Consider the following 18,690-nt stretch of genomic DNA (forward strand, 5'->3'; position numbering starts at 1 on the left):
GAGAGACGGGAAGGATGTAAAGAAAAGTTGCCTCCCGAAAGTACCAGCGGAAGGTTTAGGGCAACTGTGAGGGTTTCGCTAGGCTCGCCGCATTTGAAGAACAAACCAGTAACGAAAAAAGATTTTCGCTAAAGCACCGGGTGGAAAGTGGAATATTGAATTTTCAACGTTTTATACCAAATGTGTACCCGGCGGCACCGACACCTCCTCTGGCGTCAAATACTTTATGAAAGATGGCCCTTTATGTTGCCTACATTATAAGCGCGCTATCGGGCGTTTTAACAAAGACAAGAACAAGCCCAGTGGTCGGATGTCAATTAAGGATCCTGGCGTAAAAAAATAAAGATGCTGCTTGTTCATGGCATTGAGGACGAGACAACCGATTTGTAAAGGCCACTGATATTCCACGAAAATCCTCAAAAAGTGATAACTGGTAAACGCAAATCATGAAGGAGACTTTTTTTCGCACTCACCTGCGAATGCATGCGTCAGATAGTGCACACATTTTATGTATACTCTGCGCCTCTAAGAATGTTTTCGCACTCGTTGTTCATTCCATCCCCTCATGAAGCCAGCATAAATTTGCAGGCATCACGTTGGTTGTAGGAGAAGCAGTAATCACCATGCAGCATAGTGGTTTAATAGCCTACCTTGTGCAGTCGATATTGAGAGTCACATTAGAGGGCGAGCGGAGCTATTCCAACCAGTAGTCTGTAATGCACATGTCTGCCTTCGCACCTGTAAGTGCCGACGAGGTAGTCTGAGATGTTACTCAGGCGGAAGATGCTGAGCAGTGCGTTCAGGTACTGGGGCGTCAGGGGCAAGCCCCGTAGGCGCCCGTAGAGCACCAGCGTCTCGACCCCTGTCAGCATGTCCAGCAGTCCATCCCGCTGCGGGCAGTATCCCAGGTAGCGGCGGCACTGCGCCACGTGAGAAGGCATTCGAGAACAGGGCTCGTCTTTGGAACACTTTAAAGCTTTCGCTTTTCTAAGCACGTTCGCGCCATCCCTGTCGCCGTCCAAAGCGCGGATGTTGGCAGAGTATGTTGGCAGGTGTTAATCTGCCAACGTACATATATGGGACCACATGACAAGTCACACAGACGCGGAAAAGAGCTTCTTATACTGCTTCCACCTCAACTTTCTTTATCAACTCTGGTGTACTTCCAGCTCACAATATCTATAGATATCGCTTAAGCCATGTATATAAACAAGAAATCCACAGGAATATCAACAATGTACGTAACCTATCCCAGTTACAGGACAGAACTCCAAGTTCCCTTACAAGACACTTCGATGAATGGTCAATACCGATGTCACGTTCAAGTTACGGGAAACAGTGCCTTAAGTACACAGTACCAACGCTTTTGAATTATTATAATTCGGTCCGTTTTGACCTATTCACGACAACCTACAAGGACCTCCGCGGATGTGTTTGGTTTCTATGTAATGTTATCTCGCCTTGCTGTTGTTTTCTTTTGGATTTGTAAAAGTGAGTTCCGCTGTTTTCTGTTCCATTTGTTGTTGTTTTCTGTTTTTTTTGTTTACTACGAGTACTATATCCGTATCATATTAAATATATATGTATACGTTTGTATATCAAGAATATGTTATGTGATGCCGCCACTCTGCCAAAATAAGGGATTGTGGACCCGTCAAGCTGTAAAAGGGCAGCTTTTCTTCTACGATCCCCCCACCTGTATTTGATGGCAAATAAAGATTTCATTTCAGTCTTATGACGGGAGCCCCGGTAGTGGCTCTCTCGGCGGGTGCTGTGCGACTAGATGCGCCATTGTATGCTCAGCAGGCTAGCGAGCACTCGACCGTCGGAGAGGAGCGGACCGGAAATTATTTGCTCCCAGAGCAGTTAACGTATAATTTTCTTTCTCTAATGTATAACCTTTTTTTTTTTCTGCAATGGGAACCATGCTGAGGGAAACCACTGGGGTTCTTGAGTAAAATTTTTCGACAGGACTCCCACAGGACAAAGCACCGCAACAGGAGTGCCGTAACAAGAGAAAAACTTCTGTAAAATTCTTTTCCTCGGGTAAAGTTTTCAAGTGAAACTTGTACAATTAATTTTGAGGCCCCCATCGTGCCGGAGTTGCGCCGCACTTTCATTGAATTATCTGCAGTTCGTCGCCACATTCCAGCACAGCTAGCTACCATTGATACAAGCGCAGGAAGCTGTAAACGAAAAAGTATCGTCCTGGGTAACGGCTACAAATACTGCAGTTATTATTGCACGTTGATAGGAACGTAGGTGTTCGTGAAAAAGTATCGCGCCAACAAATGACCATAAATCGGGCAGTTATGATTGCACGTCAATATCTCTAAGCTTAGCTTTCTGGCTAAAGCGACTGTAGCAATGTCCAGAGTCGCTGCTTATAACGTTTCTGGTAATATTACATCATAGTAGGGAAAATGTTTGAGAATTCTCATACGTTGTTCGCTTTCCCAGGTAGTGATTGGTGTAGAAATTTGTGAACGCACCTGGAAACAAGACTGACGACCACAGAAACCGAATAGAAAGCGCCGTCAGTACATTTCGTCATGAGCTATCAAGCGCGATAGAAGGGCCACCTGGCGAAGTTTTGGTACAAAACAGGAATGACGCTACCATTTTTTTTTCTTTATTGCCTGGCTTTGGCTCATGACATTGCACAACAAAAATACACATAGCGCTATATACATACGACACTGTCGTGGTCAGCCAGCACGAGACTGGCTTCGTCAGCTTAAAATTCCCGCAACATACACAACGGCTCTAGTCTTGAGATGACGCTACCATTCCTGTAGCAGAGACATAAATTATGATTAAGAGGTACAAGGTGAAACGACGAGGCAGAACAAAAGAAATGGTAGGATTTTCACGTAGCTCAAGTGCGTGGTCATGCAGAATAATGTGTTTAGCCTGGATGGCTTATGGTTTTGTTTCGCTGGGTCGTCGACACGTCTGGCGACAATATAAACTCTATCGTAGTATTAGTTGATGAATACGACGATGTGCAACGCACACCACGAGAGTGTGTTGCAGTTTAACACCAGGGGTGATCGGCTGCGGCGATAGCATGGTGCTCTCGTGCAGTGGCCAGCGAAGCTGATCTCTGCGCGCCCACGCGGGTTTGAATTCGAGTCGCGGCAATGTTTATTCTATTTATTTCTTTTTTTATAGTTTGGCTAAGGTCGCCCTCAAGGTCAAGCTTCCCGCAATCTTGCTGAGCAGGTTTGACGTCATTAAGTAACACTTTGGCACCAGAAGTGGATAGGACTGCAACTGAACTTCTTACGAGGAACGGGTCTTCCAAAATCACATTGACCAAGTGGCGCGGAAAGAAGGTTGCGACTTAAGCATGGCAAGAGATTTTCTCCTAGACCATAGTCCAAAAAGGCGCTTTCTGCCTTTCAGTTCGTGTTCTTACGTTGTCAAAATGAAAACCCTTTAGCAACCTCAGAGCCGTTGGCTTCTGTTTCTTGGGGGCGAACATGACTGTCCCGAAATTCTTTTCGAGCGCTCCTGTGGCTTTCTTTTGGAACAGGCGATCAAGGAGGGTAACAAACCCACCTTCTTTGTCGCTCTTGCAGTGCCAAAGCGTTCCCTTCTTTAAAACGCACGGCTACGGTCATAATGGGAGGCTTAGTGACTGAGGCCCCACAGCGAAATGTAACGTCATCGCCGTCTCCAATAACACGTACCCTGTTTTCGTCTTCATCGTTAGGAGTTCAGCGCCACTCCCTTCTGCTTTATTGCTCGCCCTCGTCGTTTCGCACTGCACCCCATAATCATGCAACGAGACCAACAATCCCAAACAACTACTCTAGTGCGTATGTCATGTTTGCCTCAATTTAGGTTAGAACAATTGTTGCTTGTGGTTAGAACAATTGTTGGAGCAATGGTGTGCTTTGCATTGCTAAATGCGAGCGACATCAATGATATTCGCTAGCACAGGAGCTAGTTAACCAAATTTTCTTAAGGGAATTGAACGCGGTGCAAGGGTGGAATATAGTTGCTGCTTCTATCACTGTACAGGCAGCGCTTTCCGAGTCTGTATAAGCTAACAAATGGCTGAATTCACTGAGCTCTGGAGACGATCGAAATGACCACTGTGAGCGCCCAGCAGTGCGTTAGTGCCCCAGGAAAGTTAGTAGTGTCGAAAGCGAAGTGCCGACCAGTCACATAGTTGTTCGTGCAACATAATTCTTGTATACCGTATATTGCTAGCCGGCGCCAAATTACGCCCTAACAACGGTGCATATCTAAGTTGAAACGAGGTAGTCAGGTTTATTCGGGCACAGCACGTTTCGCCCTTACGACCACATGCCCTAGGTATACAGCAAAGCGAACAAGCAGTAAACGTGTTTTCCGACAAAAGGTAGAGCAGCTTTTCGCCTGTTTTCACTTTTACAAAAAGCACTGCCATCAGCAATACTTGCGACAATCAAAGGATACTCATCGGTTGGCCGCACAACTGTTCGAGGCACGGCATAAACATGCCCTCATGTTGAGAATTATAATGTGCACTCTGCACATAGATATTTGAGCGCAAGCAAGTACTTAGTTGTATGGGTCACGCTTACAATGCGAAAAGCTCGTTGTGACTGCCTAGTCAGGTACAAAGAGCCTACAGAGGTATAAAGGGCAAACAGTCACTAACAGCTCTGTTAAAACACTGCGTTGCATCTCACAATTATGCAATATTTAGAGACTACGTTGTTTCGTGTGCTGATTCTAAATATCGCACATAATTTCATGTATATCAAGTCCTTGTGCATTTATGCGATGACCTATGTAATTTTTTGAGATAGCTTTTAAGAAAGCTTGCTGCAATAATCTTAGTTCAGCGAATGGAATTACTTTTCCGTGACATCGAAGAATCCAATATCGGTAACATTTTGGCCCTGCCTACCACATAACTTCGGTCATAGGGTTTTTAAATTTGGACACCAAGAACAGAGATGCCAACTTCTTTTCCCGTTTCTGAAGTGGTGACTTCAAAACTTTATAGCTCGACTTCTGTGACAGGCAGAATGATGATTACAACCTTGTTGCACTCCTTGATGTCGACAAAGAAATCGCAAGCATTTCAGCAAGCTCCCTGCATTAAAATTTCTCTCCAAAAGATTTTCATAATATTTTGCATAAGTTAACAAGGATTTTTTTACACTAATTAAATTACATATATTCAGATGAACGTTAATAACGTCAATCGCTGAGCTAGTTGGTACATGATTAATCGAAAACAGCAGCAGAGGGAGACGAAGACCGAAAGTAACATACAAGACGAGGACGATGGTGCTGCTCGCATGGGCCTCATCTTGTGTGTGTTACTTCTTGGTCTTCGTTTCCCTCTGATGCGTTCCTTAATTAATATATTCAGAATCAGCACACAAATATACATGTTACATGAAGATTGCATAGTTGTTAGTTCATTAACAAAAATTGCCAAACAGCAGGGCCCCCTTAACTGGATCTCTCAGGGGAAGGTTCAGCCTTGTTGGCACATCACCACCCCCTTCATCATTATTATTAGCCACTAAAGGATAAATGGATATCTCATTCGTCTCCAACTATATTACCGTTCTGCTCCAGAAGCGAACACGTTATGCCATGAGCATGTGGTTGCTACGGTGAGTTAACGGGTATCACAGCGGGTGGTTCGGCGAAATTCGCTACTTAGCTCTAAAATCATGCTTTTTTTCGCTGACGAATGACAATTGGACATTGTATGACAACATTGCTTGTCATAAGAAAACGTCGACATCTTGTTGTTAATAAGCTGGTTAAAGAAAGTCAAGGTAGATTTTGAATTCTTAAAATTATACGCGTGTTTGTCATTCGACATCTGTATCTGGCTGTTTGTAACAGCCCTATCTATTCTAAAAGCTTTGAACACCTGAGTAGCCTAGGCGCTGTGGCTCAAAAACGTTTGGCCTTCTCGTACGCCATTTGGAAAACGCATGCCTTTGAAGCACGGACAGCAACTCTCGCTAGTATGCGTCTCTCCGCTGCGCACGTTCCACGTTATCTTCCTTGTGCCGCCTGACATGCAGAAGTTATGGAATGCGCATGGGTTTGAGAATACAGACGTTTTCGATGCATGTTCAGATCACTGCCGCGACCCATCATGCAGGCGGATTAGGCTAGCTGTCTTCAGCACACGGGCTACTGAGCACACGATAGCACAGCGTGGCGCTGCAATTGGCTTGCAAAAATTTAACGATGTCAAGTGCGTGGATTTTAAGATTAGGCTACAAAGACCTGAAGCTTGTGATCGGGTTTTTTTCCCTTGGCTATCTTTTTGAAACATAGGATCTTCACGCATCGATCTCTGTGGTAAGATAAAAACACCAACGCAAACGGCGTTACAAAAAAGCAATGACTTAGCACGTTCTCTTACCGGTTAATCTAGAGCTACTGAGCTCCAGTTGTACGTGTGTAGCAAAATTCATTGTTTTAACAGTACAGGTTTACAATACTGCTTCGTGTTTTTAGCCTGTTAATCCGTCTGGAACGTTGCAAGAGAAGATCGTATGTGGTTGGATGAATTAGTTGTCATACACAGCTTTTAGATATGTATGGCATGATGAGAATTTTCTGGAACGGCTAATATCGTAAGGATTCAAAATCTTAAACCTGAGATTGGTCATGGCAAACAGGTGGGTCTTACGACCACCACATTTGCCAAAAATTTCCTGGTCGATTAGCTACCATTGTTGCTGCCACAGTGGCACAGTGCCATACACCTCTGCAGTATTAAGCGTGCGCTAAAATTAAAGATGATTAAGCAAAAACTTCATTTCCGTATGAATTGGTGACGCTATAATCAGTAGCCTAATTAACTGAGTGTTCCTGTAAAGCAGTTCTTTACTGTGCGGTGTGAAGTGCTCACACAAGGCCTCCATTTATCAACTCAACGAACGTTCCTCAGTGGTGTATGGATTGGGGATTCCCTTAAAAAAAAAAGCCAGGCTCTGCACCCTAACGACTGCGTTACCATTTTGGTTGATCACCTCCTTATTTTGAGCGAAATATTTTTTTTAGGTCAATACCCTCTCGATCAATCAGGACTTTGCAGTCACGCCGACACCGAGCTTTCTGCCAACCGGGACCTGTAATGATATCGTGTTAATATCTGGCTGGTTGTCGCGAAAAAAAAACGATGCTTTTACGCAGTGAACGAAACAGCGTCGCATGGTTTCGTTCAAGTGTCCGGTTGCTTTTCGTGGTACCACAGTAGCGCGGCGATCACCAGTCCGGACTTAGAGCATTTCGCTCATTTCGCGACTCTCAGTGCGAACCTGTGGTGTGTTCCGGACGATGGAGAATCCGGCGACAAAGGCGTCCCCCCAGTGCGGCAGCAACTGCCCCGTCAGCAGGCGAAACGTTGTAGTCTTGCCGGCGCCATTGACGCCCAGAAGTCCGAAGCACTCGCCCGCGCGCACCGTGAAGCTCAGCCCCTGCGCGCGATAACGACCTGACTGAGAAAGATGTTTGGTTTGGTTTATTGGGGTTTAACGTCCGAAAGGGACTCAGGCTTTGAGGGACGCCGTAGTGAAGGGCTCCGGAAATTTCGACCACCTGGGGTTCTTTAACGTGCACTGACATTGCACAGTACACGGGCCTCTAGCATTTCGCCTTCATCGAAATTCGGCCGCCACGGCCGGGATCGAAGCCGTGTCTTTCGGGTCAGCAGCGGAGCGCCGTAACAACTTAGCCACCACGGCGGCTCCTGACTGAAAAAGAGGTGGCCGGTTCCCCCGCATGGTCTTCAATTGGAAGCTTCATCTCGCGGACACAACGCGAGAACAAGTAGATGGATCAGTTGGAATAAGTGGGCTTCTCAGTGCGATTTGACTATGGAAGCTAGGAAAGCCAGGAAAGCAAGAACCAGCTCCTCTACCTTCGTACTTCTTCGTTGTTTCGTCGCGGCCTTTATGCGGTAGAAGATTTGCTTATGGTTTATGGGAGTACACAGGTTCATACGCCTACCAGGAAAGTAATCTGATGACTCTGGGTAAAACAGAGTGCTTTTTTTAAAACAGAATAATGATGACTGGCAGAATAATTTATCTAAGATAAGGCCATCATAGAAAGCCACACATATTTCAATTTTAAAAATTTTCTCTGGACAGTATCTTTGTATTCTAAATCCATATCACCATCCTTTGTAAAAGAGGTGGAAAGTAAATCTGAAAGGTTTCTTGTGCCATGTCGTGCGGTTATACCACATAAATTACGCTTGCACAACTCGTGTTGCAATCGGTAGAATTTGTAAAATGAATTAATTATACAAATACCTGCACCATTTACGCGTTCTGGCTTCTGTCGCATATAGAGCACCACTGGCTGCTACCGTTAAGAGACTAACACTCCACTAGAGTTTTGCATTTCACGGGAGTGTTTTTTTACTGGAATTCTAGAATTCCCTTTCATCTTTTTCAGCCTGCCTGCCACCTTAATACTTTTCTGCCACTATTCATTGCACCAAACTCCTTTCCAACAAACTGCTTCAAATTTTTTTCAAAAACGTGGCCCCGTTAGACATATTTCGGCACTAGGCTGTTGTATTTTCCAATAAACCTTTATTTCTGCTTTTGTCCCCACAGCCTACAGCTGATAGCCAGGTTCACAATCTATCAGTTTACTGAGCAACAGGTTATGCCTGCTGGCCACCAAGGAGCTCTGTACTGCCTGTCGGCATGGACGATACAAGCACTAGATGCAATTACTCCGAGCGGACAATAATATTTAGAAATAAGAGCGCCAGAAAAATACTGCCCTCAGATAGCAAGCAACTCTTGCCCTGAGCCCTCATATCAAGCGTGTTGTTGAGTTATATATTGGAAGTAGAGGAATGACATGGGTAGGGAAGAGTTACGTAACGTGTTCCAAGAACCACACATTCTGACAGTCCTATTGAGTGCCCAGCGGTGCTGTTATTTTGCTGCTTCGAAGCATCCACAACTTCCAAGGCATTTAAACCTCTCATTTCTCTCCTATCCATTTGATGCATTGAAGGGTACAGCGAGGACAGGATAGAAAGTCATAGGTCATCAATCCCGCACTCCAGCGAGTTCATGCGAAAACTTGCCTGGAGCACGGAATTGCTCTCAACGTAGCCGTAGGCCTTGTACAGGCGATGTACGACCATGAAAGCAGGCTGGGAATACATGGCGGGCCGCTGACCGTTGACCAGACCCTCCACCAACTGGTCCTCCATCATCACGTCGCTGTCCATTTGCTTCTCAGACTGCAGCGTAAGGAAGGTTTTATTACAAATTTACCGAGCTCTTAGTATAAAAAGAAAAATAATACCAGAACAAAAGGGGCGATGTTCAAAATATTATATGAAATGGAAATGTGTGGTGATTATTTTTGTTTTTGTTTTGTTTTTATTTCTTTTGTGGTATGAAGTATTCTGATTACACTTTTTATCATTTCTCTTGCTCTTATAAAAATGTAACTTCTCTTTGTAATCCTATCCCAGCGATGGTCTATAGGGGTAACGTGAATAAATATGACTGGAGTAAATATGACTGCCGAAGCCGCACTCCACACCAGCCCCGTACATTTAAAAAAAGCCATTAAAAATGTTCTGTCTTAAACCCCATGTCATTCATGTCAGATTCATTTTGTGTATTGTTCCCCCTCATGTAATACCCCTATTCTGGGGCATTTGAGGTGTACAATAAATAAATAAATAAATAAATAAATAAATAAATAAATAAATAAATAAATAAATAAATAAATAAATAAATAAATAAATAAACAAATAAATAAATAAATAAATAAATAAATAAATAAATAAATAAATAAATAAATAAATAAATAAATAAATAAATAAATAAATTTGAGACTAACTCCTGTCTGAAGATCCGAGGTGGTTCCCAGACAACCACCACGAAGAAAAACCCTCGCGTGGCGGCGTAGAGACGATTGTTACATGCACAACTCCTTGACAAATATTTATTCTGTGTTCGGCATGAACAGTCCATAATATTTACACCGGGCGTACCACGCATATCACAGGTCTTTAACACACCTTGCGATAAGAATAATGATTTCGCGCCTTTAATTTCCCTATTAGCCATGTTATGTTACTACACTCGAATTACTACTGTCATAAGGGAGCTGTAGAGAAATCATAGTGCTGACAGTGTTGGATTGGTGAGGTGGAGTAAGCAGTCTTGCGACGGGGGAGGGGGGGGGGGGGGGTGCTCCCATGGAGTTCGAGGTTTGGGTGTGTTATTCACGGATGGTGGCGATAATCACCACGCCGTGATGTCGGCGAACGGGCCAGTTAGATCTGTGTCGTGAAACCCGCAGAGAAAAGCATGTCCTAAAGAAGATTTGCTGCGCAAATCATTGCCTGGATGTTTGCAGAAATACTGGCCTGCTTATTTCCGGCCAGGCCCAGCGCCACGGGGGACGGGGCGGGCTTGGCGGCGAAGACGTCATCCCTGTATGCGGAAGGGTCGAGCGAGCTCAGGGACCGGTCCACCTTGCGGATCCACCGCTCGATGAAGAGCAGCAACGCGAACAGCACTGCCCCCACGACGCCCAGCGTGACGAACTCGTAGTAGGCCGAGTAGGGGTGTACGTCCAGCGGCTGGATGACGAACTGGCTCGGGTCCGCGGACTCAAGGTCTGCGCGCGAGAGGTGAAGCCTCGTCCAGATACAGTCCCTCCACAGTACTGGGCAGCGAACTTGCAACAGATATTTAAATATAGCGTTGCTTTCGTGATCAGCGCGCAGGCGCAATAATTTTCAAGAGTGAACGCACCTGCTTAGTGTGGAAGGTGACACAAATCATTCGGAGGTGCATTCCGAAGTGATGGCATTTTCAACCTCGGTGCGCCTTCCTTAAGACATTTCTTTAGATCGGAACACATGGCCTAGAGCAGCGAAGCGTTTACCAGTGAATGAAACCTCATAGGCGTCAAACAATCAATGATGGCTCGACTGTGGACCACATTTCAACGCCAGCGCACATCGAGTGCGATATGATATGGTACGGAAGGCGTCTTACTGTCCTCAGCTGCCAGTGCCAGGCGACTGCATTTCCTACAACGAGCTCGTGAGACAGGGCCCAAACGCTGCTATACATGGCGTGCCTATCAGGAGTAAATGCTGCGAATTGCGTGATTTTCGACGATCAAATCCGCTGCTCTGAGCGCGACAGCTGTGTTAGTGAAATTCAGCAAGTTGGATGTTATGTGACGCATTCAAAGACGAACACTTTCTCGTGAGGGAGTGTGAGGGACGCGGTTGTTAGTCGCGCAATAAACGTCAGGCGCAGCCAGACGTCTCAGACGGGGTATGACGCAAGTGGCGGCTATTTTGTTAGGAATCGCCAGGAACATTGTTACTGCATTCCTTAACGCTTCGAGTGAGCAGCCCTGTCTGCGTAATGCATTATGCAGACAATCTTCAGTATTCTTTTTGTAAACCTAAGATTACACTTCACGCCATTTGCAATGTTTCTGGCGAGTTAATTAAGTGACGCCTACAACCGTCTTGAGGCGTTTACGCTGGGCCAATGCATCTCTTGCGCACAGGATTTAGCACAGAAGCGCAGACATATGGCCACGGTCTATAATAACGGAGTCGCAAACTGCTCGACAGCACAGTATGCCTTTTCCTTCTATCAGTGCTCTTGCAGCACGCTCAAGAAGGCGATCCTTTTACAGTTAAACATTATAAAAGTCCGGGAGGAGATCCAGGATATCATTGTTATAGCCGTTGTTTCGTTACAGTGGCATGCGACCTTGTTTACAACTCTCCTTTGCAAGCAGCTTTAGATGCCATAATGTATTTTACATTACGATCGTGTAGCCTGTCCCGATGTGCGCTGCGGAGCCTTCAACACCATTATAGGTACTATCCATTATTTTTTATTTGAAAATACTGTTGGCCGTGAGGCCGTTACAGTGGTGGGGCGTGACACTTGGAAAGCAAAAAGGTTTCGACGATTATACAAAAATACAAAGTGAATCTTCATCTATACAATCGTTTCTTACCGCGTAATGTTTCACTTTTTATACAGAAGCAGTGTTAATAAATATTAACTTGAAAAACAGTTATTTCACACAGAAAAGGAAAAAAATAACAACAAAAATTTCTACATTCCCGGCCTTCACCTTAGGTGAGTTGATTAGGCGTATGACACACACACACACACAAAAAAGAAGAAAAAAAAAACTTTTTAGTGCGAAGTTGAGATTGCTTTTTCGAAAGTTGTTAATGTACTGGACTGTAAGAGAGATGCTGGTAAATTATTCCATTCTGCTATCGTCTTCGGAAAATAAGAATTAGCATACACATTAATGCGTAGGTTCGGGGTTTGGTAACAGTATTCATTGCTTGCTCTGAGATGTGTAAGTTGTTTTGGGACCAAGTAATGGGAGCTATTGATATTGAAGGAATTTCTTGAGAGCTGAAATAAAAATTTTAGTCTGGTTACTCGGCGACGTTCGGCTAGAGGTGGTAAACTGAGAACACACAACTCTCTGTTACAGAATCAGTACGTGCATATCTGGACAGTATGAATCGAGCTGCTCTTCTTTGCACACTTTGCACACTTCTTTGCCACTTCTTTGCACACTTCTTTGCCAAGCTAGCTGTACTAGGTACTATCGCTAGTATAGGTACTATCGGAAGCAAAAGTTTACGGGATGTCAGTAAGCGGAAAAAAATTCTTCCAACGCATTCAGCTAAGGCAAGCTCCTCAAATTTATGAAGGTATCACGAAACATACATGTTTCATGCTCTAGTATTAATGCTACGCGATTTGATAGCCAGGTACAGCTAGAATAAACGTTCTTCCGAGAACTCGCGTGCCCATAATTTTGCTACCTATACGCATCAATGGATTGTCAGCGCTGCAAACGCGGGCTCGTGCTCGTCAGGGTAGGTTATGAGCGGCGATTTCACTTTAGACTATCGGACTTGTACGGAATTATGGGTCTCCGTTACAAAGTATTGAACTCAACGCGAATTGTCCGCTGTGGATTTTTACATCTTGCTGTAGAAAAAAAAATTCTCCTGAGAGACCAGATTCCATATTCATAGGCTTCTATGGGAGCCGGCATAAAGAATGACTAATAGCGCGCCAGCCTTACGGTTTCATTTTGGCAGAAAATACGGCGTCAGCATTGTGAGAGAAAAAAGTAGGTGAGCCAAGAGCCACTTTTGCCAGATAACCACCCTGCTACTCACAACAGCTTACATGCCGTGGCAGGTGGCTCTTATTTGTCGCGAGAGTTCACTCGGGAACAGCAACCTGGGCCTTACAAGCACCACTGGTTACAGGCACCTGTTTTTAAACATGCTTTACCTGCGCCTTAAACTTCGCTTTAAACAGGCAGCGAGACAGTGGCGCATCGCTTAACTGCTGCACCGCTGCGCAACGAGTAGAATGAGGACACCTGCGATTTGGCAGAATGACCTTGACTAAAGTAATTCAATGATTCCTGATAGAGATAAGATCACAGATAGGGTAGCTCTGTGAAGTGAAAGGCAAAGAGGAGACCAATCTGCCGAAAGCAGCCGTTAACACTACCACGTTAGTTGTCCCTTCAAGCTGGGCCTTCATTATATCCATTAGTTGGTTATAAACAGTCGACTTATAACGAGGCTTCAATGCATTTTACATACGATTAGTGGCCCCATGCATTAGCACTGTATATTATTGCATAAACATTGACGCTGCCAACTTATTTATCAGAAATGAGAAGTAAAATCAGTCCTGAGAATTTCCTATCCAACACTGAACACTTCTTGCCTATACCGCACGTGTCTGGAAAGACATTTGAAGTGCATTCGCCTATGGCACTGCGATGTCAATACGAGGTCCGGACACTGTTCCGCAATATTTTGGGTTCATAAATCTTAAAGCTTTCTGTGCCTCCTATAAGCTTTCGACCAGATAAAAGTAATCAAGGTGGCGAGTTTTAGCCTTTTTACATCGCGATCTCGGTATCGTCGTCATATACTATGTAGATCTCAGAATGTTGCACTCGAACTTCTTCCGAGTGTATTGCGCAAACATGCGCTTCCATTGCAGTGAAGTATGTTCCCGCCAGTAATACGACTAGCGCTCTATAAGCATTCGGAGAACGCTCTAGCCTGTACTCACAATGCGCATGGAGGCAATAGAAAAATTGCTCGAGTCAGCGAGTTAGAACCCCTTTTAGCCTACAAAAGTGTTCACGCCGTTCTTCCTCATGCAGTGTTTTGAATTCGTGCTTCTTGTCAGATTCCCGCAAGTCTTTCCCGAGGACAGCGGTCATGTCACTCCGATCTTTCCATCTATAGCTCGGTCATTAGGAATGACATGAGAGCTTCTGCAAACAGAAATAACCGAAATTGAAATTAACATTGGCTACTACCCAGTCATCTTCAAAGATCATGGTTTTAACGTTAGAGCGCATTTACTTGGAAGATGTTTCGACAGGCTAGTCTGAATGGCAGTTATTCTCATTTTATTACCTACCCATTAAAACTGACTGACACGAAGCTTCAACGGGAGTGACGAAGGCGCGTAAAACACAGTGAACAGCAATAAGCCTGGCATGAACTTGATTTTTTTCCCGCATGTGGACGGAATTTATTCACGGAACGCCGCTCGGTACTCGTAATCTTCTTTGTCGACTAACGCTGCGTTAAGCTGTCTTCCTCTCGTTCAGAGTATTTCCTAAAACTTCTGCTCTGCGTGTCGCTTGTGGTTATGTATCTGAAGTCACGCAGACCAGATCAGTTCACTAACAATAACAGATCATTCTGCTGGAGACAAGTTAATGAACATCAGGAGCACAGAGGTGACAACATTTGCCTAGAGCGCTCCAGTGGTGCCCTGCCAAGGAAAACAAGTCAAATTCTAAAAGAGGGATTAGGTTCCACGGTAGTACTTCCGGTGTAGCGAAGCTGAGTAGACATGCATTTCGTGCTGGCACCATCACTTCGCCTTTAGTTAAGCACCTTAATATTTTACTTCATTTCCTCCGCAGCACACAGCTCGAACGTTCTGCTCAAGCCTGCTTACCTTCGTGCCTATTTTATACGCTCGTTTCACTACTGCTTCTAGGAAGACGATAGTAATGAATTTTGCCGCGGTATATAGCCCCCAGTGCACTGGCCACACATCTCTCGGGAGACTTACGCTGGCAGCACCGCGCCAGGGAGAGTCTGTTCTCGACTTCCTTGGCATGGCAGCGGCTCTCGAGTTGAAGGCCCCCTGCGCGGCAGAGCGTGTTCTCCCTGGCCAGCTGGATGATCTTCATCATGCCTCGCGAGTACGAGTGCGAGGGCAGAAGCCGCAGTAGCTGTAGCGCCAACTTTACGATCGTCTTGAGCACCGTGCTGTGCTCATCACTGGCGTAGTGCTCCAGGAACACAGAGCCCAGGCAGCCGCCGGACGCTGTCGAGGATGCGAGGACCATGCAAAAGTACCGGTGCAAGTTTGGCCACAGCCTACAGTCCAAGCTCTATCCGTAACGAGAGATTCAAAGGCAGGTAGCCCAAATATCCATGATTCATGTCCACAAAGGGCACAAAACAAAGAACTTGCAAAAAGAACCAAAATATCGTTGAATGGGCAACCTACATTCATTCATAATGCCGATTTGAGCGCCTGGCTACAGCCTAGGGAGAGGAGAAAGCTTTTTTTTTTTTAACGCATTCGCGGTGCTCGTCACACCACTTCCTTGCGCTTAGCGAAATGAGCTTCTGCGCTGTGGTGAAGCCGCATCCATAATACTCCAAGAGCTGGGCAGATCTTCCGAGCCCGAGTGGAGCCAAGCATTGCATGGAGGAGGAGGAAGGTAAGGGAAATAAGGAGAGGTAATGGCATTGTTACATGAGCACAGAATGTGTTCTGTGTCTGCCCTGATCTCTGTGCAGTTAATTAAGATAGTGAGCTGAGTAACGCCACCCGAAGCTGACGAGCATTAGGTGAGGAGAGCGTTGGTATGAGCTTTGTGAGGGACGGATTCTTGTTCCGTGTTGAGATGTAACTAAGGAGCGCTATTTGGCAAGCTCACCCCTTTGATTCTTCAGATTACGGTCACGTGTTTGTTAATACGGCTCGGCTGTCTGATGGCTGCAGTTTTCAGGCGCGGAAAGGAGAATTTTCGGAGCCTTCTCGGCACTGAAGGTTGTCAATTTTGCTATTAAATGTATGCATACATGATGTGGAATTAGAGCAGGACGAACAGTTCGTTCGATGGTTGTACTCCGGCTTAGGCCTTGCTTTACACAATCTTGTCTCCTGCGCCGCGCGGAGTTTCCCAGAGCCGTCTCTACGCGCCGCAGTCTAGCGCCCCCTTGCCGGACCAGTGTAAACTCGAATATGCAGGAAAAGTAGTCAAGAAATGACGCTGGAGACAGTGGTAGGAAAGCGCTTGATTCAATATTTTCGGGTTATTTGACACGCATTGTTAACTGAAGAAGCGAGGTTTGAAAATCGTCGCCTTTAGTTCATTGCTGGCATGGACCCAGCATTTCTTCGATTATTCGTGTCACTTGTGAAACTGTAAATTTGCGCTCCGTTCAGTGAACAAGCTGTGATGTGATAAAATTCGGAGAAGTAAACGAACCATCATGTCAAAGTACCACTATCAGTTAGGAATAGTGACAACAATAATGAAGCAATGCTAAAGAATCGAAAAGTGGGAACTGCGTTGTCATCAATAAACTCTTAAGAACGTAGGATGTTGACATTGTTTTATTAGAATGAACCATAGCAGCAGTGCTGCAAAATACCTTCAATGCCGCTGTTTTCGCAAAAAAGGCGAGCCCAGTTTTTGTTTTCTCTGTTGCGTAACGGATTTCATTTGCTTTGGGTATAGCGATCAACCATATCTAATGTTTATACAGTGTGTAGACCGCCTAGTGCCAAAAGTTCTTCAGGTTTCAGACAATTTCGAACGAGGAGTCTTCTGCTGATCTGCACGAGCGTGAGGAAAACTCCTTTCTCATTTTTCACTAAAGGCATTATAAGCACTTTGATGTTGGATCGAGTATATCGAGAGAGCGGGGATCCATCGGTTTCGATGAAACTGTGCGGCTCAATAACACATTTTCATAAGGCCTCGACAGTGCAATTAATCTCTTAGGCACTTAAGCTCCAGCCACCTATGAGCATGACACTTCTGGTTTTGTTATGTCTCTTTGCATTGGAAAATCGCGATTATTCAAGAGCCTCTAGCAAAAGCACTGTCCAGTTAGGAGCCAGTCTCAGGCACAACAACACAAAACGAACACTACAGTGAGGCGGGCCCCACTTTATGTTCACTTCAATTACATCACCGCAACAATTTCTTCAAGTGCTTAATTAGAAAGCGAAGAAGTTGCGATCGATAAAGATGAGCTATACTGCAGGTTGAAACATTTTTCGGTACTGAACGCAAATGGGATGGAAGAATGGGGAAATGCTACGAGCAAGTATGTTTTGTAAAAATTTCCCACGAAGCGCTGCCGACACACTGGCAATAAAGTCACGCATCTCTCTTAAATGTCTACGGGGACTGAAAATTTTGTGTGCCTTCCAACCTTTATTACGCCGGCACACAACAAAAAACGCGTGCAGGGGAAGCGACATGAAGCCAAGCGAAGACTAAAACAATCAGTCATCGATATCATACTTGAAAAGTTAATTAGTACGCTTGCGTAGTTTCCAAATTTTGCATGACATGACGTCCCAGAGTAGAAGAATTTCTTTACGAGAAAGTAGAAGCCCAGTACCGTTGGAAGGAATCCTAACGTCGTAAATTGTGATTGCAGTTAAATGATCACACCGACATAGGAAGGAAGTCAGCTTGGTTGCTCCCCAATCATCACTTAGTTCTTGTTCCGTTTAGTGGCTTTGTATGAAGGGCACTTATGCTAAAGGTCATTTTAAGAAACAGTATAGGAACATTTGCTTTCGCTCTGAGCCTATCACATTGTGCTCCGCAGGGTGTATTCATAAATGTGAGCCCGGTCGCAGTGTTTGCAATTTGATGAGTGCAGATGTCTCCGTTTAGTTGTAGTTCTTTTACTCGTCGAAGTTTTATTTGTCTTCGTGGAAGTTGCTGTCTATGGCATCCTAGGCTCCTTTAATATCCCAATGTCCAGTGTTTTGTTCCTGGCCTCGGCCTGGGTGCCTCGACTGACCCCCCTGCACACACAACCACTGCATTTTACGTCTCGCTCACCAAAGCTGCCACACATTGTGCTGCTTGCCTCCTCTGTGGCTGGAATTAGGCAGTTTTAGCTGAGCGTTTTTACGGCTAGCGGGGCGGAGCCAGCGAGCGGATACACCAGCGGAGACGCGCGCGAGAAAATAGTTTTAGCCGGGCGGATCGCCCGTCTTGTCGAGCGGACTAGAGTCGAATTGCTCTGCTGCTCCACCTATAGGTCACAATTCGAGTTAGAGTGAAAAGAATATCAATTAAACCAGCTAATAATGCGCTGAAACTATTTAGTAAAGGTATATTCTGAGTTTATAGTTATTCATTGGGTAAATGGTGCGTTTTAGATGCACAAAAGAGGCTGCCATCTTGAATACCCATACAAGACCGCGTGCTCTTACGCACGCTCGCGCGCTACCTATCGCTCCGCTGGAGAGGGCTTCCCAGCGGGCGTAAGCCACGCTCCGCAAAAACGCTGTCCGGCCCAGCGACGTGCGCATGCGCAGTGGCGTCTGCGCG

At 45.2% G+C, this 18,690-nt stretch overlaps 1 protein-coding gene across 1 annotated transcript in view; it reads right to left on the minus strand.

The window, feature by feature from the left end:
• LOC149360368 (phospholipid-transporting ATPase ABCA3-like) overlaps positions 1–18,690 on the minus strand; it is an 80,747-nt gene that overhangs the window by 3,971 nt on the left and 58,086 nt on the right. Inside the window, exons 18-23 of the mRNA XM_089572301.1 lie at positions 15,162–15,419; positions 10,390–10,647; positions 9,465–9,466; positions 9,092–9,241; positions 7,299–7,457; positions 739–920 (exon numbers count right to left, since the gene is read on the minus strand). Coding sequence (XP_089428427.1) covers positions 739–920; positions 7,299–7,457; positions 9,092–9,241; positions 9,465–9,466; positions 10,390–10,647; positions 15,162–15,419 — 1,009 coding nt within the window. The remainder of the gene's footprint in view (positions 1–738; positions 921–7,298; positions 7,458–9,091; positions 9,242–9,464; positions 9,467–10,389; positions 10,648–15,161; positions 15,420–18,690) is intronic.

This window comes from Amblyomma mixtum, chromosome 2, assembly GCF_055824585.1.
Source record: "Amblyomma mixtum isolate Tamu chromosome 2, ASM5582458v1, whole genome shotgun sequence".
Classification (NCBI taxonomy): Eukaryota; Metazoa; Arthropoda; class Arachnida; order Ixodida; family Ixodidae; genus Amblyomma; species Amblyomma mixtum.